The sequence below is a fragment of the Cnephaeus nilssonii genome (assembly GCF_951640355.1).
Source record: "Cnephaeus nilssonii genome assembly, chromosome: 5".
Taxonomy (NCBI): Eukaryota; Metazoa; Chordata; class Mammalia; order Chiroptera; family Vespertilionidae; genus Cnephaeus; species Cnephaeus nilssonii.
Genome location: NC_137076.1, coordinates 107,850,252 through 107,877,735, shown reverse-complemented (window position 1 = coordinate 107,877,735; position 27,484 = coordinate 107,850,252). Strand labels below are relative to the sequence as shown.

Here is a 27,484-nt window from a genome sequence, read left to right as displayed (position 1 = left end):
CACGTGAGCTCCCCGAGGACCCCCAGCACGTGAGCTCCCCGAGGACCCCCAGCACGTGAGCTCCCCGATCACCCCCAGCACGTGAGCTCCCCGAGGACCCCCAGCACGTGAGCGGGGAAGAAAGGCTGAGCAGGAGCAGGGAGATGGGAGGGAGAGCTGCCGGGACTGGGAAAACCACGTGATGGACGCCTGGGCGGAGGCAGAAACCAAGGGGCGCAGGGCGCACGGAGGGCAGGCGGTTCCCTCCGCTGGCGTGGGCGGCCTGGTGCTTGGCCTCCGCCCACAGGCCCACGCAAGAGATGCGCATCCCCCGGGCGGGGTCAGAGGCCGTGTCCCCTCGCACCTGCTCTCCCATGCCCGCTGGGAAACCCGCTGCCCCCGTGGCGAGGAGCCCACGCCGCTGGAGACCCACGCGCGCCCGCAGGTTCGCGGCCCACGGAGGCCAGCCCGCAGGCCCGGCTCAGGCACCGCGTCCGGTCCCAGGTGCTGGCGGGTGATGCCGCCCTCAGCCACCCCCTGCGCCCCCAGAGCCCGCGAGCGGAGGAGAGGGGGTGTTTTATGCCTCGTTTTTGGATGAAAACTGAAGGCAAAAGAGAGGCTGTGACGGATTCAAAGTTTGAAAGCCCGGCCTTCCCAGCGCTCAGCCCCGAGCTCCTTCCACCCTTATCCTTTCAACAACCGCCTACTGGCCCGGCCGGCCTGGCTCCGTGGTTGAGCATCGACCTATGAATGAGGAGGTCACGGGTTCGATTCCCGCTCAGGGCACATGCCCGGGTTGCAGGCTCCATCCCCTGTGTGGGGCGTGCAGGAGGCAGCTGATCCATGATTCTCTCTCATCATTGATGTTTCTCTCTCCCTCCCCCTTCCTTCCTCTCTGAGATCAATAAAATGTATTTTTAAAAACAAAGCAAACACAAACGCTTGCTGTACGCAGTGCCCCTGGCACAGCCTGGGCACGGGAGAGCGGTGACCCTGCAGGATGCGGGCATTGCAGAAGGCCGAGGCCACTCAGGTGAGAGGACCTTGGCCGTGACTACAGCCTCCTCCGCGGCAACGTGCCCCAGCCAGGCAGGACGAGGAGGAGCCGCGCCACAGGCAGAGCTGGAGGATCACATCCCAAAGGGATTTACCAGTAAGAGCTTCCTTTTATTTGACTTAAGCACTTCTTTTATTTTTTAATTTTAAATATTTTTATTGATTTCAGAGAGGAAGGGAGAGGGAGGGAGAGAAAAATCATGGATTGGCTGCCTCCTACATGCCCACATTGGGGATCGAGCCTGCAACCTGGGCTTGTGCCCTGACCGGGAATCAAACCCGGGACCTCTGGGTTCATAGGTCGAGGCTCAACCACTGAGCAACACCAGCCTGGCTTCTTTTAAACAAGATGCTCTGCGAGACCCTTCTGGTGCGCTGTCCTGGGGCTGGCTGTGCAACATTAGTCCTGCCCCGCCCCCCCTCCCCCTCAAAGCAGGAGGCAGCGTCTGGAGACCCAGGCTCCAACCCCAGCCCACCGCTCCCTGGCCGAGCAGCCCGGGGCAAATGATTTACGTGGACTGAGCACCAGTGAAGTGCAGAAGCGTACTCCCTGGCGCACAGGGATTGGCGTGAGGATTAACGTGCTCCTGTGAGCGCCAGGTGGAGAGATGTCAACGGAACCTGTTGCTAAAGTCTCCCCCTTTTTCCAAAGTGGATGTCTCAAATCTTCTACACGTTGCTCTCAACAGCTGCCCCCCTCCCCCCCCCCCCCCCCCCCCCCGTCCCTAAACTGGCCAGGTCCCCTTTGAAGAGAGCGAGAGGAAAAACTTGCCCTGGCCACTCAAACTGAGCGCGCCCTGTGCCGGAGTTTGAGGTGGTGCCCTGGAATTTGCGTTTCTGATCAGGTGATGCTGATAGTGCGGGGCCGGGACCAGCGGTAAGGACTTCTGCTTCATTGAAGCAGCCTGAAAGGTGAGAGGCGGGGGGTTCCTTTTAACGAGGGCTGGCCGAGTGCCTAGGGGCCGGGTAATTCCTGGTACCTCTCTTCTGCTTTGCTTCCTGAAGAGCGTTTCCTGGGAGGTTAGCTTGGGTAAGAGATCTCAGGTGGGCGCTAAGGTAACCAAAGCACACACCCCATTGGGATCAAAGCAGCACCTGCTTGCTCCTTAATGGGTTGCCAGGCAACCAGACAAAGGTGAGGCTGAGCCTGGGATTAGCAGTTGGCAGGGGCTTTGGAGGGAGCTACCAGGCGTCCAGAGGGTAGACCTCTCATCCGAGGCCACAGAAACCAGATGTAAGAACCCCTCCCCCACCCCCACCCCGGGATCATTGCCTGGACTGGCACTCGGAAGGGCACAATCCCCAAGCAGACAACTTCACGCTGTCACGTGGCCTCTAATAGGACGGGGAATGTTTTCCTCAGAAGAAAACACCGAGCACCCACGGGGAGAAAGGGGCGAGGTTCAGCGCCGCCTGCTCGGTAAGAATAAGTTCTGTTGGTTTATTTTGGATTATAAAACACATATCCGCATGGGAACACTTTGAAAGTGCAGGAGAGCAGGAATCCCATGGCCCTGAAGGAACCCTGATGGAACTTGGCATCCATGCCCTCGGGGGGAAGTGAGGCGACCATGAAAGGGGCTGTTCTGGGAACCCAGGCCTTCGGGAGGAAACACTTCCCTGCGTACGCGGGCGTTTCTGCACCAGCACGTCCAGCGCCGCGTCATCCTCTCCCCAGCACGTCCCCGTCCTGGGTGGGGTGTGGGTTGTCCGCGGTTTTGCTGTCGTCAGCAGTGCCGCAGCGGGCAGCCTGTGCCGTGACCTCTGTGCGTCTGCGAGGTGGTGGCTGGAGCTAGGACATCCCACAGACCCTCACCAGCACTTGCCATGGCCAGCCGTGTAACGTTTTCATAAGCCCCGTTCCTTTAATTCTTCATTTTTACTTTGATTGGGCACCCCGCAAACACTGATTTTCCCTTTATTTCCCCGAGACTTGCCTACTCGTGTCCTTTGCCCATCTTTTTATAGGGATTGCTCATCTAGTCTTATTTGTAAACACTATATAGAGAGACCGATGGGACCTTCTTGAGTTTGTTGCTTGTTTCTCTCTTTTTTTTTTTAAAAAAAATATTTTTATTGGTTTCAGAGAGAAAGGGAGAGGGAGAAAGAGATAGAAACACCAATGATGAGAGAGAAGCATGGATCAGCTGCCTCCTGCACGCCCCACATTGGGGATTGAGCCCACAACTTGGGCATGTGCCCTTGACCGGAACCGAACCTGGGACCCTTCAGTCCATAGGCCGACGCTCTATCCACTGAGCCACACTGACCAGGGCGCTAGTTTCTTTTAACATTCCCCTCCCCCACAGGATATCTTTGGTTTTCAATTTGTATACAGTTGAGTTTTATTGATATTCTAGGAAGTAGAATGTTTTCCTTTTCAAGTAAAAAAAAATTATAAATATATTTTAAAAAGGTTTCCCTTTTACCTCATGGCTCATTCAGGGCAAAAGAAGAGGGAGGAGAAAGACAGAATGAAGGAGAACAGAGAGGAGAGCTCTATCCGCCATGTTTATTGAATTCCTCAGAGATCTGGAGTGATTCTCAAACTTTATATGTGAATCACTTGGAGTCTTGTTGAAATGTAGATTCAGGCCCGGCTGGCGTGGCTCAGTGGCTGAGCATTGACCTATGAACCAGGAGGTCATAGTTTGATTCCCGGTCAGGGCACAGGCCCGTGTGTCCGGCTCCATCCGCAGTGGGGGGCTTGTGGGAGGCGGCCGATCCTTTATCTCATCATCGATGTTTCTCTCTCTCTCTCTCTCTCTCTCTCTCTCTCTCTCTCTCTCTCTCTCCCTTCCTCTCTGAAATAAAAAAGAAATGTAGATTCTGGCCCTGGCCAGTGCTGCTCGGTTGGTTGAATGTTGTCCTGCGAACTGAAAGGTCACCGGTTTGACTCTGTCAGGGTTGTGGGTTCGATCCCTGGTCAGGATGTGTACCAGAGGCAGCCGAGTGAAGTTTCACATCGGTGTCTCTCTCTCCCTCTCCTTCCTTTCTCTCTAAAAATAAATATATTAAAGGGGAAAGAGAAAGGAATGTAGATTCTGGATTCAACCAGCTCCCCGCTGGGTCTGCCCGCCCACGGACACTGGGGTGGTGACTTCACGTTATGCCAAGGGGAAACACTGAGGGTCTCGCTGATAGTCCTGACCCCACGTAAATGGTCATTTTATTTTGAAAACTGTTTTCTCTCTCTCTCTCTCTCTCTCTCTCTCTCTCTCTCCCTCTCTCTCTCTCTCTCTCTCTCTCTCTCTCTCTCTCTCTCTCTCTCTCTCTCGTCAGCAGGGAAACCCCTAACCCAGTCTGGAAAGGAGGAGAGAGCCACAGTTCATTTCTGAGTGAAAAATAAGCCCGCGTTCATGGAGTAACGCCCTCTCCCACGTGGCCTTTTAGATTCCACGCCTGAGACTCCCCGGGTGCGTGTGGGGGCGTTAGGTGTCCCTCCTCCAGGCCTCCTCACCGGCTGGAGACAATTAAAGTGAGGGATTAGCGCCCGATCTCTCTTCTCCAGCATCACAAAGGGCTTGCTCTGTGTTACTCTTTTGAGAAAGAATCGCTACGGTCAACACGCACCTCCTAAGACAGTAATGTAACGGGTCATGAAAAAACCACGGTCTGGGAGGGAGAGTCTTGGAAATGGACTCAGAGGAGCCGCGCCCCGCTCTGGCGTTCACGGGCGCCCGGGCCTGCGGTAACCGTCCCTGGCTTAGTTCCTTCCCCGGCAACATGAGACCACGTTAGGGGCTCCCTAGCCGCCCAGCCTGGAAGGAACAGTCCCAGAGGGTCTCTGGGCAGCAGGTGTTCCCTACAACTAAGACACACGAAGGTTTGTGTTCCAGTCCCCAAGCAAGTCTCCACGGAGCCGCCCGACACCAATCAGCAGCAGCAAGGAGGCTCTGGACAGGCCCAGTGGGCTTCTGGTCACACCCATGCCCGGGGCTAGCACCATGGCGACGCCTGTGCTGCAGCCGGAGCCACCTTCATGCCTGGCTCGAGAGGTGCCAGGGAAGTAGGGGGCACCGATTTCCATTTGAAAGGAGAAGGTTACACGTGTGCACAGCAAGGCTGGCGTGGGGCAGCCCCCGGGAAGCCAGCGGTGACTGCATGCGAATGGTCGCAGGCCCTCGGACAGCCCTGTGCCAGGGAATGCTTCCCAACTCCGCCCGGGAACTCAGTCAGCGATTGGCCCACATTTCGCAACTAGAACGCAGCTGAGCCCTCATCTGTGCCCCCGTCCCTGAGCACAGTGGAGGCGCTCAGAGGGGAAGCCACCTGGCCTCCGAGCCTCAGTTTCCCCATCTGTTCCAGTGACAGCACCTCTCACAGGGAGTGTGTGGGGGGGACCAGTACGATGGCCACTGCCCACACTGGTCCACAGCAAACGCCCAGTAGGTCCTGCTTAGCTCCCGCCCGGGGCTCTCAGGTCACCCAGCCCTGCAGGTTAGAAGAGGCCCAGAGCTGCTGTAGGGAACGTCAAAGTAGGACCCCCTCCTCCCACCCCCAGTCTCCCCGGTGTCCTCAGGGCTCTGCTGTGCGGTGGCTGGAGCCCTCAGTATGTCCCACGTGTCGCTTTTGGGTTGTTTCCCATTTTTCTGCCCCTCCCCCCGTTGTATAGTGTGTGTGTGTGTGTGTGTGTGTCGGGGGGGGGGGCGCAGAGGGCACGGCTAGGGGTCCAGTTCACAATCCACCTCCGCTTGGCTGTTTCCTCCAGCCTCGGTTTCCCCACCTTCCCTTCCCGTGGCCGTTGTCAAGAAGACTTCGGTAAGGTCAGGCAGCACCCAGTAGGTGCTCTGGATTCTGGGGTTAGTTCCACCCAGGAGCCTAAGGCCGGCCCCTCTCTCCTGGGTGCCCCTTGTCCTGGCAATAACCGGGTAACAGCCAACCGGCACCCCGCGCTCCCGGGGAGCCCCCCCCCAGGCGCACGCCCTGCCCCGCCGGTCACCACTCACACCATCTCCGTCCTCCCACTCCCCCAGCGCCTCCCGCACCGGACGGGGGTCACCTTCCCGCCTCCGCCGCAGAAATGCTGGCCTCCCAGCCCCCGGCGCTCAGTCCCCCCTCACCTCGCCAATGCTCCCCACGTGCTGCCCAGCCCGCCCGGGCCGCGCCGCCCCTCCCTCCCGCGGCCCCCCCAGCGCCGCGCCCGGAGCCTTCCTCTCGGGGACCCCCGCCCCTAGCAGGCCCCTCCTCTCGGGGACCCCCGCCCCTAGCAGGCCCCTCCTCTCGGGGACCCTTCCCCGAGGCGCCCACCCCCTGCGGGCAGCGGGCAGCGGGCGGCGGCTGGCCCCGCAGGCCCACATGACCTTGGGCGCCCCTGCAGACCCGGCGTCCACGCCTCCCACCGGCGGCGGGCTGCGCCGCGGAGCCCTTGGTGGCTGGGCATTGACAACCGATTGCGCGCGCGTTTCTCGTTTGCAAGCGCGGCAACTTGGCGTGTGACCTCCCGCACACGGAGCCCGCGGGTGGGAGCGGGGCGGCTCCCGGGGGCGGCGGGGCGGGCGGCTGCGAGCGCCGGGAGGGGCGCGCCCACGAGCCCAGCCCGTGGCCCGCCCGCCGGGCCCGCCCTCCGCCGCACGGGCACGGGGCCACCGGGGCGCCCGCACCGCACGGGCCGGGCGAGGCGGACACCGGCCCGCGCCCCGCGCCCCCCGCCTGGGCGCCCGAGGACGCGCGCGGGACGGCGCCGCCTGCAGTGCCCGCCCCGCGTCCCTAGGGGGCGCAGCCGGCGCGGGAAGCCGCGGAGCCCAGCGCGGGGCCGGCGCGAAATTCCAGGCGGGCGGGCGCGGCGCGTTTGAAACCTGGCGAGCGCGAGGGGGCGGGGCCGGGCGCGCGAGCCACCGCCCCTCGGCCAATCAGAGGCGGCGGCGGGCGCGGGGGGCGGGGCGTCCCGGCCGCCCTGTGAATGAGGAGCGGCGGCCGGGGGCGAGCGCGGCGCGGGCGGGCGCACTTTCTCCTCAGCGCCGGGCGGGGGCGGCGGCTCCTCAGCCCGCGGACCCTTCGCCAGACGCCGCGCGGCCCGGGCGCTCCGGCCGCGGGGGCGGCGTGACAGGACTCTCCCGGCGGACAACTTCGCCCCGCCGCGCCCTCAGCGCCGCCCGCACCTGGCAGCCCGTGGCGCGCGGGAGCCGCCTCCCTCCGTCCCGCGCGGGGCCGAGGCCGGGCCGGGCGGCGGCCGCTCAGCATGGCCCGGGGCGCGCGGCGGGCGGCGGGCGGCGGCGCGGCGGGCCCGGGGCGGCCGCGGGGGTCCCTGCCCGGCTCCGAGCGGCGGCGGCGGCCCCGCGGAGCCCGCGAGGCGCCCGAGAGCCCCGAAGAGGACGCGGGGGAGCGCGGCGGGCGGCCGGCGACAAAGTTGAGCGCGGGCCGGCGGCGCGGATGGTGGGCGCTCCTGGCGCTGCAGCTGCACTTGCTCCGGGCGCTGGCGCAAGGTAGGCGGCCGCGGCGGGGGCGCGGGGCGGGGGCGCGGGGTCAAGGCGGGCGCGGGGCGGGGGCGCGGGGTCTGGGCGAGGGGCCGGGCGTCGGGGTCCGCGCCTCCCGGGACGGCGCGGGGTCGGGGAGCGCCGCCCGCCGCCCGCCCGCGGGCCCCCCACGCCGGCGGAGCCGAGCCGGCGGAGCGCAGCTGGTCGGAGCGAGCGGCGGGCGGGCTGCGGCCGGGGGCTCGCGGCGGAGCGGCGGTGAGTGGCGGCGACGCCGCGCTCCCAGCCCCGGGCCGGCACCCCGCCGCCCGCCCCGCCGGGTCCCCGCCGGCCTCGCCTGCACCGCGCACCCCAGCGGGGGTCGCACCCGGACGGCAAACTTAGGCACCCCACGGCCCCCCCTCCCGCTGCGCCGGCTTCAGGTGGAACCGCGGGGTCTCGGGAAGGTGCAGCCCGGCTGGGGTGCCGGCGGCCCTTGGAGAGGGAGGTGGGATGTGGGAACCCAGCTGTGCCCAGACACCCGTCCTGTCCCTTCTGAACGCCGGGCACACCCTGTGCAGGTGAGCATCCCTCTGGCCCAGGTGTGCCGGTCTGGAAAGAGGGAGTGCGCGCAACCACAGGGCGGAAGGGACTCCCTGGCTGCGTCCCCTTGTCCAGGCCCTCTGGGATGGGGGCACCCTTGGCGAGCCCTCTGGGATGGGGGCACCCTTGGCCAGGGCCTCTGGGATGGGCGTCCCCTTGGCGAGCCCTCTGGGATGGGCGCCCCCTTGGAGAGCCCTCTGGGATGGGCGCCCCCTTGGCGAGCCCTCTGGGATGGGGGCACCCTTGGCCAGGGCCTCTGGGATGGGCGCACCCTTGGCCAGGGCCTCTGGGATGGGCGCCCCCTTGGCGAGCCCTCTGGGATGTGGGGCACCCTTGGCGAGCCCTCTGGGATGGGCGCCCCCTTGGCGAGCCCTCTGGGATGGGCGCCCCCTTGGCGAGCCCTCTGGGATGGGCGCCCCCTTGGCGAGCCCTCTGGGATGGGCGCCCCCTTGGCGAGCCCTCTGGGATGGGGGCACCCTTGGCGAGCCCTCTGGGATGGGCGCACCCTTGGCGAGCCCTCTGGGATGGGCGCCCCCTTGGCGAGCCCTCTGGGATGGGGGCACCCTTGGGGAGCCCTCTGGGATGGGCGCACCCTTGGCGAGCCCTCTGGGATGGGGGCACCCTTGGCGAGCCCTCTGGGATGGGCGCCCCCTTGGCGAGCCCTCTGGGATGGGGGCACCCTTGGCGAGCCCTCTGGGATGGGCGCACCCTTGGCGAGCCCTCTGGGATGGGCGCCCCCTTGGCGAGCCCTCTGGGATGGGGGCACCCTTGGCGAGCCCTCTGGGATGGGGGCACCCTTGGCCAGGGCCTCTGGGATGGGCGCACCCTTGGCCAGGGCCTCTGGGATGGGCGCACCCTTGGCCAGGGCCTCTGGGATGGGCGCACCCTTGGCGAGCCCTCTGGGATGGGCGCCCCCTTGTCCAGGCTCTCTGGGATGGGGGCACCCTTGGCGAGCCCTCTGGGATGGGCGCACCCTTGGCCAGGCCCTCTGGGATGGGCGCCCCCTTGTCCAGGCCCTCTGGGATGGGCGCCCCCTTGGCGAGCCCTCTGGGATGGGGGCACCCTTGGCGAGCCCTCTGGGATGGGCGCCCCCTTGGCGAGCCCTCTGGGATGGGCGCCCCCTTGGCGAGCCCTCTGGGATGGGCGCCCCCTTGGCGAGCCCTCTGGGATGGGCGCACCCTTGGCGAGCCCTCTGGGATGGGCGCACCCTTGGCGAGCCCTCTGGGATGGGGGCACCCTTGGCGAGCCCTCTGGGATGGGCGCCCCCTTGGCGAGCCCTCTGGGATGGGCGCCCCCTTGGCGAGCCCTCTGGGATGGGGGCACCCTTGGCGAGCCCTCTGGGATGGGCGCCCCCTTGGCGAGCCCTCTGGGATGGGGGCACCTGTGCTGCGTGGCAGCCTCGGGGTGGGGCTGCGCGGGGGCTTCAGGAGTCGTGGGGCACTGAGGTTGTGGGAGGCGGGCACCCGATTCAGATCCGTGTGTGTGTGTGTGTGTGTGTGTGTGTGTGTACACGTGTACGGGAGGGGGGACGACCTCTGTGTGGCCACATGCTGGGATTTAAATGTGACGACACCTGGCGGGTCTGCACTCAGAACTGCCTTCCCCTGCTTTCACCGCGCCCCCTAATTCCACTGCCCCTGCTGACCTGGCGGTCTAAACGGGCCCTCCGCCCTCCCCAAGGCTTCCACAGATGTCCGCTTTCATGTGTAGCTGCACGAGAACAAATTGCCCTATTTCTGGTTAATTTAACTCCTCCATTACTTGGAAAATTTTCATTTCACTTATTTGTGCTTCTTTTTGCTTAATGACTTACTTTTGTAGGAAAGCATTCATTAAGTCATTTTGTAAAATGGGATCCGTAGATTGCCAGAGATGCCAGGTTCAAATGAAGAAATCTAAGTCACTAGGAATGACCTTTAAGATAGAAATGGTGTTTATTAAGTTTTCCTTAAAAAACAAAAAGAACAGTGACTTGCACTTTGCAGTAATCTCTGTACATTTACACATTTGAAAATGTATGCACACGTTCAAATGAAAAAAAAATCTGGTTTTGTTTTGAAACGTAGTACATGGATTTCAACTTCTTATCATTTGTACTTGAAGGCTCTGTAAAATGTCACGTTTTTACAACTGACGTTAATGAACGTATGTTCATTTAAAAAAAAAAACACACACTAAGGCAATGCTCAGACTCCGTTAGGGAGGAATATTTTATCCCTTGTTGCCAGTAAAAACACCGGTCCCTGTTTTACATTTATATGGTTTATAAAGTGTACAGATCTTTTAGTGTAACATTTCAAATAGGTTGTCACACATTCTAAATTCATTGACAGGTTTCTGTTCTCTGTGCTCTGTGAAATGTGTAATATATCCATCATTTTTTTTTATATCATATTGAAAATTCATATTACAGGAGAGATGTCACCATTTGACAAAGGCTCATGTATCTTGAAAATGAAAATTCTGGTGCTGCTGCAGAGATTTCTAATGGGATGATGAGTTGGTCATACGGGCAGGAATGTATTGTCTTGAATCTTACCAGGTAAAATGTAACGTTCTGAATGGAATCCTTGCCACTGTGTTGGAGCTAGTGAAGCAAGTCTTTATTTCTCTGTGTTTTCTTCGGATGGTGTTCCGAGCGGTTAGGCTTGGTCTGGGCGCCTTGGGGGAAAAGTGTGAGGCGGCCCAGTAACAGAGACGGGCAGTTACAGAGCTTAAGCCAGGGGCCTGTTGTGCAACACCTGGCTCAGACCTTCTACGTGTAACTTCAATAGTCCTGAGGTTTTACATGTAATGAGGACTTCTGCGTTATATACTAGTACTCTGCTTATTGCTGTGTGTGTGTGTGTGTGTGTGTGAGAGAGAGAGACTTTTCTAGATTCCTAAAGATCCAAGACTTGAATTCTCAAAGGCGGATCGCAAGGCAAGCGTCCTTTATGTGGTCCAGCAGCCAGACCTGGGTGTTTTATTTATTTATTTTTAAAAATATATATTTTATTGAATTTTTACAGAGAGGAAGGGAGAGGGATAGAGAGTTAGAAACATCGATGAGAGAGAAACATCGATCAGCTGCCTCCTGCACACCCCCTACTGGGGATGTGCCCGCAACCAAGGTACATGCCCTTGACCGGAATCGAACCCGGGACCCTTGAGTTCGCAAGCCAACGCTCTATCCACTGAGCCACACCGTCCAGGGCCAGACCTGGGTGTTGTAGAAGGATGGCAGCGCACAAGGATTCTGTGTGTGACGTTCCTGCTGGGCCTTGGAGGCTTGTTGATTCTGGTAATGTTGACCACGGCCTCTCCTTAAGTGTGTGTTCTTCAGGCGGGGAGAGGGAGGCGTGCGCGTCTCAGATCCCTGCTTTGGGTTGTTCACAGTTTCTCCTTTGGAGTCATTCCTGGTCACTGTACAGTGATGGTTCTGGAACTTCCGTGTGTGTCACCATCACGTGGGGTTTAGACCCGCCAGGGGCCAGCTCCTTTTGTCTGTCACGGAGCCACACGTGCCTTCCAGGTGAGTCTGGTACACACCAGAGTTTGAGAGCCAGGGACTTCGATTGTCTTCTGTTTTTCCTCATTCCAGTCACTTGCTGATTTCCTGGAACCTCTCCAACCCTGTGCCTCTTGAACTTGGTTGCTCATTGGAATCACCGGGGAGCTTTAAACAATCCTGGGACCTGAATCTCATTCTCAGACTTCGTGTTAATTGACTGGAAGCTTGACCTGGCATCAGGAGATTGAAAAACTCCCCAGGTGGTCCCAATGTTCAGCCAAGTTTGAGAACCATTGCTCAACACTTTGAAATGAGATCACATGACTCGATTTTGGTTTTAACCTTGTCACGGGCCTTGAGGTTTTATGGTAAAACCTCCCCCCACCCCCAAATTCCAGTGACTTTTGGGTACTTGGAACCTATTTTCACTTAAACCTGTTTCATCTCATGATCTCAAGATTTGAAATTTCTCTCAGACTTAATCAGTTTTTTAGCCACTCATTCTGTTTATCCCAGCTGACATTGTCAAGCTCCTGTTGGTCTGGGGTGTGTGTCAGAATCACCTGTGAAATTTAAAAATACAGTTACCTGGGCTCCACCTCCGCCCCGAGGGTCTCTGGAGTGTGCGTTTGTGAAGTTAAAGACGCTCCACAGGTGGTTCTTCTGTCTTTGTTACAGAGGTTCTTCTGTCTTTGTTACCGTTTGATCCTCGTGTTGGCCAGTCCCATAATCTTACCCTGTTGGCTGTCATCCTTAGCCTGACTTCCTGTGGCCTCGACCCCTGCCTGGACCATTTTTCCAGCCTCGGTGAGGTCTGCCCATTAGGTTCACTGCCCTGGCTTGCTGGAGAAAGCGCCAAGCAGTGTTCGTTGGGTTCACAACAAATCCAGCTTCTTTTGGGGCCCTCATGGCTTCCCGTTACCCCAGGAGCGCTTTGTTTTCCCCTTCCACTTCCCCCAAGACCCCCTTCCGGTCACGACTTAGTAATTTGAGTTTCAGTTGCAGCTGGAGTTCCAGACAACCTGCTTCCCTCGAGTCTGCAGAGACTGGGCTACAGAGGTGCTCAGATACTTCGTGGCTGCGGTCTGTTAGAGTTAGACCACTGCGTGTGTGACAGATGGCACCTGGCCCTTGGCTGGTAACTGTCTTGTAAATCTAATCAGGAGCAATTATCACCCTCCAGGCCGTCTTGCTTGTGGCCACCTGCAGCTAACCTTTGTGGAGCCCTTACTGTGAGCCCAGCACAAGTGCTCCACAGGGAGGCCTGCTGGAGGGAGCACTTGGTACTCATTCACCTGCGAGACACTGAGGCCCTGAGGTGTTCGCTAATTTGCCTCAGGTCCCAGGACTGGTATGATGAAGCCACCACGGAAAGCAGCCTGCCTGACCCACAGTCCGTGTTCCCAGCCGCTGGCCGGGGCATTTCCCACCTGGTCTCTGCCCTTCTACGGGAGGAGGAGGTGTGAAGGGCAGGTGGCAGGTGGTGTGTTCTAGAGACTTTATCCAGTTACTTGACCTCAAGTAATCAGGGTACTTACGTACTGTTGTAAAAAAAATAAAAATTACATCAGATAATTTGGAAAATAGAGCAGAGGAATATGCATAATGCCCATAGACCCTCCCCTCTCCCATAATAATGTGGCTGTTGCCATTTTGATGTTTTTCTTTCCAAATGTTTTTTTTTTTTTCATAACATACCTGTCAAATTCCAACTGAGAATGTGGCAGTTTGGTGGCAGATTTGAACACCCCACAATTGACCACGAGGAGTGTACCAACCGTTTTCTTTGAGGAACACTCGGGAAATTCTTTTATCTGCACTCAAGTATGTGCATTTAAGTCCTTTAAATGAAAATAAAAGAGTCGGGCTTTGTCAGGTTCAGACTTCTTATTTGTTATTTTGCTCCCGCATTCGTTTTGTCTAACCACAGTTACGTTTAGCTGCATGCTGTGGTTACACTTAGCCGGGAGCTTCCCTGTGCCCTCACACGCTGGAGTACAACAAAATCACGCTGACAAGCAGGCAATTAGTGGAATCCGAGAAGAACTTGTAGTTAACTTCTACCCGCAAGTAGCCTTTATTGCCGTGCGAAGAGCCTTTGTGTTGCTTATGGTATGGGACACGGATCTGGGCCTTTGTCTAGGTGTCCCAGCGATCAGAGACCAGCAACATCAGCTGACTAAACCCAGAGAATGGAACAGACCCAGAGAGGGAGAACACAACACCTGGATTTGACAAGGTCACAGCTTAATTTTAGGAAAAAAGTAGTTTTAAGAGTAGACCCCTTAAAATCCAAATCCATGAAAATTGAGTAAAGCTGAGGATGGGGAATGAAAGGTGCAATAGAAAGGGGAGTTAAAGTGGATTTATCTTTTAAAAAGGAAGGGTGCTGATATGAGTCTTATTATCTGGTTAAATACTCCTATTAAGAGTTGATACATTTCTGCCTAATGCAACTGAGTATTTTAATTTGTATAGTCTCTCTCATTCGAATTAATTTGACTTGAACATTTCTATAAGGCATTTTATTAAATAAATTCTCCCCTAAATTTGTAATTATCTTTTAATAAAAAAGATGATAAACATTTGTATCTTTGATCCCAAGGGAGAGTATATTTTGTCAGCTAGGACTGTGAATATGGCACCTCTTATTATCCTTTTGTAGTAGCACAAAGAAATTATCCTGAAGTTTTTCAATGAATCCTTGAAATGCAAAAGTCTGCCATCGTTTGATAGATCTTTGCCTGCCAGTTGTTGGTCCTCTACCTGAGACCTCTCTGGAGAGCTATCTTGTTATTAGTCTTATAGTTTCATTATATTAATACTATTCTTACTGTATCTAAATACAAAACCTAAACATGCTGTTAGGAGAGCCCTGCTTTAGGAAGACCTAGTCCCGTGGTCGGCAAACTGCGGCTCTTTGGCCCCTTGGGTGTGGCTCTTCAACAAAATACCACGGCCTGGGTGAGTCTGTTTTGAAGAAGTGGTGTTAGAAGAAGTTTAAGTTTAAAAAATTTGGCTCTCAAAAGAAATTTCAATCGTTGTACTGTTGATATTTGGCTCTGTGGACTAATGAGTTTGCCGACCACTGCCCTAGTCATTTATACACTTGCTAGTCTAGGATTTAGGTGGTCTGACCTCCTGACAGGCCGCTCTACAGCTAGAGACGGACTCATTGCCTTAGCGTGGCCCTCCCCCCACTCCAGCTCCTGTGGTCTCCAGTGGGTATTGTGGGAATATGAATATTTTTTAAAAGCTTTCCTTGAAATACAAATGTGGTGAGTGGAAAAGACATTGGGCTAAGTATCAGTAGACCTGGTTTTTATTTCATTCGGTACCTAACTTGCAATATGAGCAAGTTTCTTAGCCTCTCTGAGTATAATTTCTCAGCTGTGAAAGTTGGGGGTTAGACTAGATTTTCAATATTGTTCTTTTCTGGTTCCCTGACCTTCTGTATGCTGTCAAATCTTCTCTGCCCTTCACCCAGACTCTGTGTGTCTCCTTTTTGGGGATTCTATAACTCCGTGTCTTAGCTCTTGGAATCTAATTCTCTTCATTTTACATTTGCCAGGGTAGTTACAATGTCGAAGACAACTAAGATGCAATATAATATTTCTCTTTAGGTGCTGCCATCTAACATGTGATGTATTTACTCTACCCTGATCATGGTTTATGCTCAGAATTTTAGGTTCTATAAAATGAACTAGTGCCATAACTTGTCAGTGTAAGTCTGAAGTTTGGATAAATAAATTTCTTTAAAATGTGAGATGCTGCCCTAACCGGTTTGGCTCAGTGGATAGAGCACCGGCTTGTGGACTGAAAGGTCCCCGGTTTGATTCCAGTCAAGGGCATGTACCTTGGTTTCGGGTTTCCCCAGTAGGGGGTGTGCATGAGGCAGCTGATAGATGTTTCTCTCTCATCGATGTTTCTAACTCTCTATCCCTCTCCCTTCCTCTCTGTAAAAAATCAATAAAATATATTTAAAAAATGTGAGATGCTTATTTAAATGGCTGGAAGAAGAAAGGGCAAGACTGATTAAGATCTACTGGAGGTAATTAATGCAGTGAGAAATGAGAGGAAATATGAAATAGTGATGGATGTGAGAATGTTTATATATACTGGACAGTGACCATCAGCAATGAAAGAGGTTAGTAGATGGTTTCCGTTGGCATTTTTGTTCAATCTAACATTAGGTTGGTTGTCTTCATTGGGGACTTCTGGTAAATCAGAAAGCCCTCAAAATTAACACAAGAATTCTTTTTCACTTTAACAGGCTTAGCTGGGACTCTGTTGACGTACAGACAACATCTAGTGAAGATTAATTGCTATCAGTTAAATAATCCAATATCTTGACCATAGATATATCTGTTCACTAAATCTACTAATTTAGTGATCTTTGGAGATTAGCTTGTTGAACATGGGCTAGGGAAATAGTTTCTTCACTGTTTTTTTGTTTGTTTGTTTTTTGCTGTGTGTGTTTTAAGCTGACAAGGCCAGCCTTTGGAGGTGTGGGCTCCACTCCCAGGCCCACATTATTACATGAACAACATTGGCCTTTGGTGCAAAGTTTTGTTGCCTTTTTTCCCTTTCAGAACTCTCCTCTGTACGTATTCTAGACATGCTTCCTTATCATGAGCGGTTAGGAAGCTCTCAAGTATGTGAGCTTGAATTGATAAAGATGAATGATCTTTCCCAGAAAACAAATATAGGGAGGTCACCTAAGAACACTGTCCGGACTCAAAGAGGACTACGGCTCTTCCAGGAGTGCCAGGAGTTTCCTTTATTAAGAAAGATTGGTGGTGGGACTCTTAGCAGCCCCCATCGGCTGTTTAGGAAAACTTTAGGTTTGGGGTAAGGAGGGATTCAGAATTTACGTTGCATAGGTATAACCTGTCCTACTTGGGTGAGGACGGTCATCTCCAGAGGTTGCCGTGTCTGTGGGGTCTGCTCTTCAGTGTGATCCTGCGTGTATTTGTGCTGCTTCTCAGGAAAGAGGGCCTGTTTCCAAAGTGAAGGTTAGTTCTATTTTGTCTTCTCCCTAGGTGTTAGAAGTGAAACTCCCCACTCCCTCCCAAAAGAGGATTTGAATTTGTGGATCAAGCCCTTCTATGTAATGGGTGTCAGCATCGATTTAATACAGGAACCACCAGATGGCAATAGAAAAAGTGTTCCTATAGAATATAATCTGTAGTTTTCACAGCTGATTTTTCCCCCCTTCCTTGATACACTACTTTTCAGTATACTTATGCAATATATGAAATTGTTGGTTATGAGCAAGGTGAGTTTATAATACCTGACAATGCTAATCAAAACCAGGACATAGAATAGTGGTAAAGTGTTACTAGAAAATGACATTTTATTTGCATGAGCGCATGTATGAATTGTTCCCGGAGAGTGGGTTTCCAACAATGTAACTTAGGGCTTATGTTATTATATAGTCATGATTTTACTTCTAAATTTTTATTCGGCATTTAGCTCTGCAGTAAGCTGTGATGATTTGCAGAACATAAAAGAAAACATGGCTCTTATCTTGCAGCATTTTATGCAGTACCTCCTAAAGGAGGAGATGTATGAGTTTACAAACATTGCACATATTTATATATTTTCTGGCAAAGGTATTTCTACCTTTTGTAGAATTTGCTTTATTTTTGCCTGGTGGGCATGCCCCCCTTTTCTAAGTACGTCTTCTAGGCTCTTTTAAGGCTTTCTTTTTTCTTGGCTAAGACTCTTGGTTGCAAGCTAGAAACTCAATCTGAACTACTTAAGAAAAAAGGGTTTCATTGGAGACTTCCTAGGGTATCACAGTGTGACAAGAAGAATACCTTGAAACTTGGCAAGTTTAGGATTCAGCTCTGCCTCAGGAATAGCTAGAGCCAAGTGTTTGAAATCCCTCAGGCACTGTCCTCTTTGTCATCTCTGTTACCTGTTGGTACCATTCTTGACTCTTACTGAAAATTGGCTTTCTCGTTGTGCCTGAAACCCAGCTATTACCAGTCTTTGCCTGACTGTTGCTTCAGACCCCGAAGTAAAGATTGACTTAAAGCTTTGGTCCTGATTAAAAATTTTGTGAAATGATCAGATTTATATATTAAAAGCATGACCATGAGGGGAAAATAAAGCATATTGATTGCAAAATTGAAAATGGGTCAGGAGAAACCAGCATGAGTGACGATAGACCAGTTAGGATGCATTGGCAGTTGAGGTGAGAGGAAGTAGTCGCTTGGACTGGGTGGTAGTGTTGGAGATGGAGAGAGCTGGATAGAGGAGGGAGATTTAGGAAGATACTGAGATGGGCAGGATTTGGTATCGGATGTGGAGGGTGGTGTCCAGGTTTTTGGCTTGCATGACTAGCTGATTGGGCATTCATTCAGTGAAGCTGGACCACCTCAATTTGGGCAGTATGATCATGTTTTGGTTTTGAATGTGTTAATGTGAGGTACCATTAAAGCTTCCACATGGATTGTTAAGCAGGTGCTTGGATATGAGTTTTGCATTAAGGAGAGGTCTAGGTGTTTGGTATATTGCTTAAGAGGATGGGCTTGGCATAGAATAAAACGGGCTCAGCCACTTGCTAGCTGTACTTCCCTCGGTGGGCTGTTTAACCTTCTTAACGTATTATTTCTCATCCCTGAAGTAGGTATAATCATTGCACCCACTTCAGACAGTTATGGTGAGGATCACCTGATAGGATCAGAGGTACGGTGTTAGCACCTGACCAAGTACATGGCATGCATCCTGTAAGTGTCGTTATTTTCACGTTTGTGGATAGGGCATGCCTCATTCGTCTTTTCCCACGGTGCTCGGTAATTTATGGACCACTGCAGGGCCAGAGCGGGGAGGGTGAAGCATTGGCTGGAGTGGAGCTAGCAGTGCTAATCTGGCTGTGATTTACTGGGTAAGTTGGAGGAGATTGGAATGACGGAAGTGAATTGGAGAATAGTTGTGATGATATGGGAATAATAAGTATTTGACCCGGGGTGATACTGGAGTGGAAAAATGGTCATGGTCGGTATTGCTGAAGAGAGGGGAATAAGATTAGGAACAAGAAAAGGCCATTGCATTTGTTGATTAGGTGGGGAATGTTGATCTTGTTGAGTATGATTTCACTAGAGTTGTAGGAGAATGAAGTAGGCTGAAGTTGATTACAGAATGAATGGGTGGTGAGAAAATGGAGCCTACAGGTGTTCTCATACTGCTGAAATCCTGAAGCAAGAAAAGAGAATGAGAATTTGAAGTGGGTAGTGACAAAATGATCTCAAAATGCCTTAGGAATATTTATTTTTTTCAATTTGAAAACTGTTCTCGAGGCTGAAAAAAAATGTGGGCTGTTGTCATCTGGCAAAATGGTAAGCAATCATCACAATTCTCTGAAGGGATCATTTCAGTTTCATATTTTGTGATGACTGGAGGCTTCACACTGCCGCCAGATCTGATACAGTGTTTCCACCCCCACCTGCTGCAGACACGGCAACTGTGGGCAGAACATAACAAGGACTAACCAAAGCCTTCCTGAGCCTGCGAGGTCAGGAAATCCCACCTTAAGCCAGGTGAGGTGGGGAGTCCAGGTCGGTGGAGGTTTCAGATCTGGATGGAGGTCCCAAGGGCGTGGTCCCCAGGGCCTCCTGAAGGAACAGCAGTCACAGCCTGAAGTCCGCGTAGCGGGAGAAGATGGAGGTGTGGGCCACCTGCCTAAAACCTCGAAAGGCTGGCCCAGCAGTGAACAGAGGGTGAGAGAAACCTTGCCCACTAGTCTGAGGAAGTGCAGAGAGACTTGCTGTCATTCTGGAGTTGTGCATAATTAAGAGAAAAGGGAGAGAGAAACATCTAAACCTCAAGGCTGGATCTCACATGGGGCTGGGTTAAAATTTAACATTCCGTACTCTGCAGCTAATCCTCATGGAAACCAACGGAACCCTGCCGAGCAAATGAAAAGCCCAGGACTCTCGTAGTACAGACACCTCATGCTGAAGATACACTTTCTAGCTGCCTGGCTGGTGTGGCTCCGTGGTTGAGCATTGACCTGTGAACCAGGAGGTCACGGTTTGATTCCCAGTCAGGGCACATGCCCGGGTTGTGGGCTTGATCCCCAGAAAGGGGTGTACAGGAGGCAGCCGATCAATCATTCTCTCTCATCATTGATGTCTCTCTCTCTCTCCCTCTCTCCCTTCCTCTCTGAAAACAATGAAAATACACTGAAAAGAAAAAGTTGCTAGCCACACAAGGAAATGCATCACTCTGAAGGCGAGTGGGCAGATGTAACTAGGAGAAGTGGTCCCCCAGGAGGTGCTCCTGGGCCCAGGGCAGAGGCTACTCGGTGAATGATTGGAGCCCTGGCCGGGGAGGCTCTCTTGGTTGGAGCATCATCCCGGGCACCAAAAGGTGGAAGGGCACATCGCCAGCTTGTAGATTCGAACCCTGGTCGGGGCCCAGGTAGGAAGCAGCCATTTGATATCTCTCTCTCTCTCTCTCTCTCTCTCTCTGTCTCTGTCTCTCTGTCTCTGTCTCTCTCTTCCTCCTTTACATTCCAGTTCTTAGCTGTGGAGACATAGGATTTGAGCTGCATTAAATGCACAAGGATACATTTTTAACATTCGAAGGGGAGTGTACCTATGGGGCAACATGGGTAAGATGCAAAGTGCAGTGGGTGAAAATGAATGGCAGGTCAGAAGGTAGGCATTTGCAGTTTGCGGCAGCTTGACATGGTTGGCTGGTTGTTTTTAACCAGCCACTCCTGGACTTTTAAAATTACTTAAATCTAGTATCACAAAGTGTTATGTGGGAAAGACAAAGGTTGTTGGCCTCTCTAATTTTGCTGTTGTCTATCAAAAATATGAGGCATAAGTTGTGGCTTGTTTCTGTGTAGGTGGATACTTCATAGTAATTTAGAAATTGTAATTTAGCATTTTATTTGCTGCAAATATAGCTTAAGAGTTGTTTTTTTTTTTTTTTAAAAAAAACCACAGTTTATTTGTTTTGATAGTTGCCCCCTTCTGTTCTGCTGACCCATCTTACATTCCAGTACTGTTACCATCCTGATTCAAGTACATGGTTATAGGTATGGCAAGGCAAATTCCCCTTCAGTCTTTTTCTTAACACTGTTCTTGGCTGTGTTCAGGCATTTGTTCTCCCACATATACTTTAAAATCATTTTTATTAAATTGGTAGTATTAGATGTAATCAAGTTTTCAATTTCCTTTAGGTTGGTTGTGATAATTTATAATTAGCCAGAAAATAATTCCTCTTCATTTTCAGGGCATTCTTCTTCATTTGTGATTTTGTTACCATCGGCTTGTTATTGTGTTTTCTTAAAATCCCTTTACACTCTGTTTCTGTGGTTGCATCTTTGTTCTGTTTCTAATTAACAACTAATTTTACTCTTTTTCTCTTCATCAGTGTCTTGAGGGACATATCTAGTTTGTTAATCTTTCCCAAGAACTGGGTTTTAGATTTATATATCTTTTCTACGTTGTCTATTTCGTAATTTCACTCTTTAACTTTATTATTTTCTTCTTCCAGGTTTCTTTTGGGTTATCTGTTCATATTTGTTCCAGTTGCTTAAAACGTGAGGTATGTGGGAAAGGACTTGAACAGACATTTCTCCAGAGAAGATATATGTGTGTGTGTATCTAGTCAGCACCTGAAAGGTGCTCGATATCATCAACCAGTAGGGAAAAGAAATAACATGACAGTGAGAGACCACTTCACACACGTCCCCCCCAAAAAACAAAACAAAACAAAACAAAACACAAAAACCCACAACAACAACAACCAACCTCAGAAAAGAAGTGTTGGTGAGGAATGTAAAATGATACAGCTGCTATAGAAAACAGTATGACCGTTCCTGAAGATTTTTGGGGCGGGGCGCATATAGAGTTTGTGGTTGAGAGTTCTTTTCTCTCAGGGCTTGGAAAAGGGTGTGCCAGTCCCTCTGTCCTCCATGGTTCCAGACGAGAAGGCCCTCCTGCGCACGGCTTTTCCTGACAACACTGTGCTTTTCTCTGGCTACTTTCAATGGTTTCCTTTTGTCTTTAGTTTGCAGGTCATAGATTTTTTTGCATTCATTATGTTTGGAATTCATCCAGCTTCTGGAATCTGTAAGTTTATGTTTTTTTACTGAATTTGGGGAGTTTTCAGGTATTTCTTTGGATACTTTTTTGGTCACTCTGTCTCTCCTTTCCTTCGTGGACTGTGTTGACATGCATATGAACTCTTTTCTTACTGTCCCACAGGTCTGTGGGCCTTAATTTCTTTCAGTCTATTTTCTCCGCTGCTCACATTGGGTACATTCTATTGGTTTATCTTGAAGTTCGCTGATTCTATCCTTGTCATCTCCACTCTACTATTGAGTCCACTCAGCATTTTTTTTTTTTAAATTTCAGTTATTTTTTTCAGTGGTACTATTTCTTTTTGATTCTCTTTTTAATAAATTCTATTTTTTTCTTGGAGTTTCTACTTTTTATTTATTGTAAGATAACTTGTAAAGGCTTAAAATATTTTTATCATGGCTGCTTTCAAATATTTATCAGATTAATATCAGTGTTGGCACTGGCTGATGGTTCTTCTCATTCATGAGTGATTTTCCTGGTTCTTGGTAGTACGAGTAACTGATTGTGTCTTGTACATGGGAGAAACTGTGGATCCTACTTCACCGTCTTCAGTAGGCAGTCCCCCTGTGAAGGCTCAATGCCAGGATGGGCGGGTATACATGCTCAGCTACCCTCTGGGCCCTTCCCCAGCCCAGCACCCAGACAGAAGTGCGGGGCTGACTCTCTTGTTTCAGACAGGCGAGGTAGAAGTTCATATTACTGACACCTTCCTCGCAGAAGTGTAGCTCCAACCCACCATTTTTGTTGTCTTCGTGTGAGAGAAGCTGCCCCGTGGGCCAGGCTGCCATGAGGGAGAGGAAACCCAAGGGCTAAGCCATACCACTTTTTGCTGCAAAGTCCCTGCACCCTAATGAGCCCCAGTAGACCATAGGAGGGGAGAGAGGAAGTGGAGTACCAGCTAGCCCTTCTCCCTCCACCCATTCCATCTTCTCGATGCCATTGGTTGTGGAAGCTCAGTTCCCCACTGGGAGGACACTGGTGGGAAGAGAAGGGAGGAATACCAAGCCTGTCGGCAATTAGTCCCTATTTGCACCACCTGGTTAAATCTCATTGAGGCTGGTTGGCCCTGTCACACCACCTGGTAGGAAAATTGAAGTGCCACCTGCTCCTGCCAGGGAGGGAATAGCTGATTAGCTCCCTCATCCAGGCAAAGCTCCAGCCTCCAGGCGGGGGGCTGGAGCCTGCTGCCTGATTTGAGGGGTGTGGGGGGAGAGGTTAGAAAGCCAGCGCCTTGCTCAGCCCGTCACAGGAGAGCTCCCTTAGTGATGAAGCAGGGCGCGGACCGGCGAAGGGCTTTCCTTGGCCCACCCTTCTCTGACCACAGGCTGTTCTTGGAGCCTCCCCCTGTGCCTGTTCAGGGTCAGAAGCTTCTAGCGCCCTAGCTGGGATGCAAGAGAGACGGTGAGGAAGTCCAAGGAACTCGCCCCAGGTTCCTAGACTGTCTGCTGCCTTCATCCCGCCTGTCAGTCTCCCATGCTTGTTAGTGTGTTCTCTCCAGGGGCTCTGAGCTGTGACGGGTGGCACTGCGTTTCCTGGGAGTCCATGTTGGGAGAACAGGAAGCCCCTGCCCGCTGCCATTTATACCTTTCCTCTCGCTCTGCTGTTTCATACTGTGTCCACTTTCCTGACGCCTGCTGTTTGGTCGGGTTATTCACTCCATTTTCCCCCTTATTAATTTGCAAGTTCCATATTCATAGCATTCCTTAATTCTTACCCGCAGTAATAATCAGTCGCATATTTTACCACTCTTACAAACTTCCCTTCCACAAAGACACTTTATACTTCAGTCCTGCTAAGACAAGACCACTAGAATAATATCACTGCTCCACCTTCCAGTCAGTACATATTTGAGGATCTGCTATGTGCCAGGCAAGAAGGCATGAAACAGGGAGCAAAAAAGTTCTACCCTCATGAAGCTTACATTCTAGTGGGGAACAGAAAAAATTACATACACCACTGTGCATCTATCCCAATAAATTACACGGGGAAAACTTCAGAAGCCAGTGTGGAAAAAGTTTAGTGAGCCGGAGGGAAGGAAGCAGGAGGTACGGTCAAAAACATAGCCAGGACCACACGACATAGAGCCTTGCAGGCCACAGTAAGGCCTTTACATTGTATTCCAAGTGCAATGGGTTTTACATGCTAAGTGGCAGCGGAAAGGCATGATCGGACTTACTCGCTCTGGCAGGTGGGTGCAGAAGGGTAAAGTGAGGATACCCATTTATAAGGCTTGTTAGTAATGATGGTGGCCTGGGTGGCAACAGTAGATGGATTACAAGTGGTCAGTTTCAAGATTAAGTCTGAGGGCAGAGCCTACAGACTTTATTAATGAACTAGAGTCCAGTTGCACAAAGAGATTCGTGCAATAGGCCTTTCTTCCCTTGGCTTCCAGCACCGGTTTTCCTCCAGCACCCAGGACCCAGGTCTTCGCTCCATCCAGAGTCTGCCATCTTCATCTTCATCTTCGTCTTCGCTGCAGACTCCGGCCAGAGTCTGCCGTCTGCCATCTTCATCTTCGCTGCAGACTCGGGAGTCTGCAGTCTTGTCTTCGCTGCGGCACTCCGATCCTTTAGATCCCTTTGACCGCGCCCCCCCCCCCCCCGCCCCCTTCTGCCCTCCCTCTCTCTCATAGCAGGCGTCCTGCCCCACCTGGCTGCTCTGCACCTGGAGCAGCTGGGCGGCCGCCATCTTTGGCCTTCTAATTTGCATACTCACTCTGATTGGCTGTGGGCATAGCAGAGGTACGGTCAATTTACATGTTTGTCTATCATTAGGTAAGATTAAATGTGAGAAATGAGAAAGCGAAAAGACCAAGTTTAACTCCCAAGGTTTTGGGATTGAGTTACTGGGTAAATTATAATGTCATTCACCAAGATAGGGAACAATGGGTGAGAGGCAGCTTTGGAGGAGAAAAAAGAATCAAGAGTTTGGTTGTAGACATTAGATTTGAGAAGATGGGGTATATCTAAGAGAAGATCAATGTAGGTCACTGAAAATGTAATTGTATACTTCTGAGGAGGGTCAGGGGAGGAGGGAAGGGATAAATCAGCGAGGAGATTGCCCACAAAGAGAGAAGAAAAGAAAAGAAGGACCGAGCCTGAGCCAAGGAGAGGAGAGGATTCAACAAAGACACCGGAGAGGGTTTTTTTAGTTAGCGAGAGGAGTGGGAAGTGTCCTGCACTCCGAGTGAAGGAAAGTTCTCAAGAAGGAAAGAGGAAATGGATGGTGTCAGACACTCCTGACTTGTTTTTGAAGCCTCCAGAATGTTTTCCTTGCTTCCTCAGACTTGACCTTCTCACCTCGTGGACCCCAGTTCCAAGGGTCTCTGCGTCCATAACTCTCTCCTCCTTTTCCCTCTATTCCATACGGTGGTGTTGCAGCCACTGACAGGGATTTGAATGGAACAGAGAGAAGGCCAGAGGAGCAGTTGAACACCTGCCTGAAGTAGCAGCGTCTTCTTTCCAGCTTCGGTTGCAGTCATCTGCTAAGAGTAAAAGGGCCACCGTCAAGTGGAGTAGGAACTGCCGCTTTAAGGAACAGAATCCCCTACCAAGGACAGGGGAAAGGACAGTGGGGCAACTCGGATGAACCAGCTCTTGTTGGAAATGAGACATTGTGGGAAACACCGGAGACTGGCTCCCTCAAATCTGCAGCAGCCTCCACTAGCAGATGCAGAAGCTGGAGGGCTGACCATCACATTTCCCAGCTCTCTTGTGTCAGGGTCTGGACTGACTGCAGTTCTGCCAGTCAGGTCATGCCAAACGTGAAGCGTACAGACCATGAATTCGTATGATTGATCCAACCTAGTTAAGACTGAAACGGAAGTAAGTGGGGCGAGAAAGTGAGACATGTCCATCACTCCTGTGGATGGCAGCCAAGACAGCGTGGTTCTGGGGCCAGGAGCTGAGCAGCAGCATCTCCTTCAGTCAGCCCCCGGATCGGGCTAGCACGCTGGCTCCCCTGGGGAGCCCAGTTCTACAGGGGAGACCAGGGAGTCGCTTCTAGCAGGACAGGCTACAGCCTGTTGTTAAGCCCCCTCCACAATTCAGCAAGGTATTTAATCCCCTGTAACAAATCCCTTCCTGTTTAGAAGGAACTAGATTCTGTTCTCTACTACTGAACCCTGACCAATACAAACAACAGTCTTTGAAGTCGCTCTAATTCACCCCAAAGTACTGAGCAGTGTGGCCACAAGAGCAGAGAGGATGAGGGGTCCATGTTGGATCGGGAGATGCATGGCAGGAGAAATGAGAGCCTAAAGACAGTGCGGGTCAGGGGCCGGATGTAAGAGTCGGAGTTGACCCTGGCACCCAGGCTGAGTGTGGAAGGAAAGAAAGCCTCCCTAACCACAGGCCAGAGACAGTGAAAGACACACAGGTGTACAGGAGGCCAGCTAAAGGGACGCAGAACCCAGACCTGAGCATTCCACGGCTGCAGTAGGCATTGCTTTCACTTTGTGAAAGGATAAAAGACAGTGAGCCTCTCTCAGAGTGAAACACCCCTTTCATGTACCACTGGTACGCACTCTCCAGAAGCCAGTGGATGCCCTAGAAATAAGAAAGCTCAGATATTCTGCAAGTAGTTTCTGAGCACCACAGTGTCGTCAATATCTGGCCCCATGGGCTCTGTGCATCTTGGCCTTCATCAGGAATCAGGTCCCCCAGCACAACAGAAGCACAGCCCCCAATTCCTGAAGCACACCTGTGAGAATGCCCAAGTTGAACACCTGCCTGAAGTAGCAGCGTCTTCCTTTCTCAGCAATGCCCTTATAAAAGGTTATGACATACTGACAAGGGGAAACGTAAGAGCCTTTTTGGACAATGAAACCCATTCCCCAGGCTCAACTTAGCCTTCACTTCTAATCAGTGGTAATGTCAAAGTGGTCAGCTGAATAACCGCTTAACTTAAAATGTTAATATTATTTAGGTTCCTTCAATAATATAATGAGAATCATGTAAAAAAAAAAAAAAACTTGGCAGATTTACCAAAAATACTTCTTGTATCTATTTCTGGGGCGGGAGCGGGGGGGGGGTGGGGGTAGTTATTTGGAAATCAGAACAACATACTGGCTGAATGTCAGAACCTTTAAAAATATTACTGTCCCCTACAGCACATTACGACATTCTTAGAAACGGTTCCAGTTTCTGCTAACTTTAATTATGAATGCAGAGTCTTTCTAGGGCCTAGAAATATAATTACTTCTAAAATAGGGAGTTTAGAGGCTGGGTGAGAAAGGTGAAGAGATTAAGCAAGGGAAAAAAAAAAGACTCATGGACACAGACAACAATATGGAGATTGCTAGGGGTGTGGGGGGAAGTAGAAGGAGGTAAAAGGGGGATAAATGGTGATGGAAGGAGACTTGACTTAGGGTGGTAAACACACAACACAATATACAGACGATGTTTCATAGAATTGTATACCTGAAACCTGTATAATTTTATTAAACAATGTCACCACAATAAATTCAGTAAAATAAAAAGGAAAAATAAATGGAAGGACATTTATCCTATCTTAAAAAAAAAAGGGGGGGGTAATATGCAAATTAACTGTCACTCCATCACAAAGATGGCGGCGCCCATAGCCACAAGATGGTGGCGTCCAATCCTCTCAGCCCCACCGGAGTCCCCCAGTCCTGGGAGGGCGGCTGCTGAGAGCAGGCAGCGTGAATGGCCTGGCGGAATGCTTGCTTCATCGCCGCAATGACAAGGCAAGCGTTCCGCGCCTGGCTGCGGATGGGCCTCTGGGCCACGGAGAGCCTCTGGGCAGCGGGCGCGGAGCGGCCAGGCCCTGCAGAGAGCGACTGGCACACGGATTCGTGCGCAGGGCTACTAGTATTTATTATAAATGGCAATAAA

At 52.0% G+C, this 27,484-nt stretch overlaps 1 protein-coding gene across 1 annotated transcript in view; it reads left to right on the top strand.

The window, feature by feature from the left end:
- The first annotated feature begins 7,002 nt into the window (after positions 1–7,002).
- Positions 7,003–27,484, top strand: part of SDK1 (sidekick cell adhesion molecule 1) — a 591,771-nt gene continuing 571,289 nt past the window's right edge. The window contains exon 1 of the mRNA XM_079771197.1: positions 7,003–7,460. Coding sequence (XP_079627323.1) covers positions 7,217–7,460 — 244 coding nt within the window. The 5' untranslated portion in view covers positions 7,003–7,216. The remainder of the gene's footprint in view (positions 7,461–27,484) is intronic.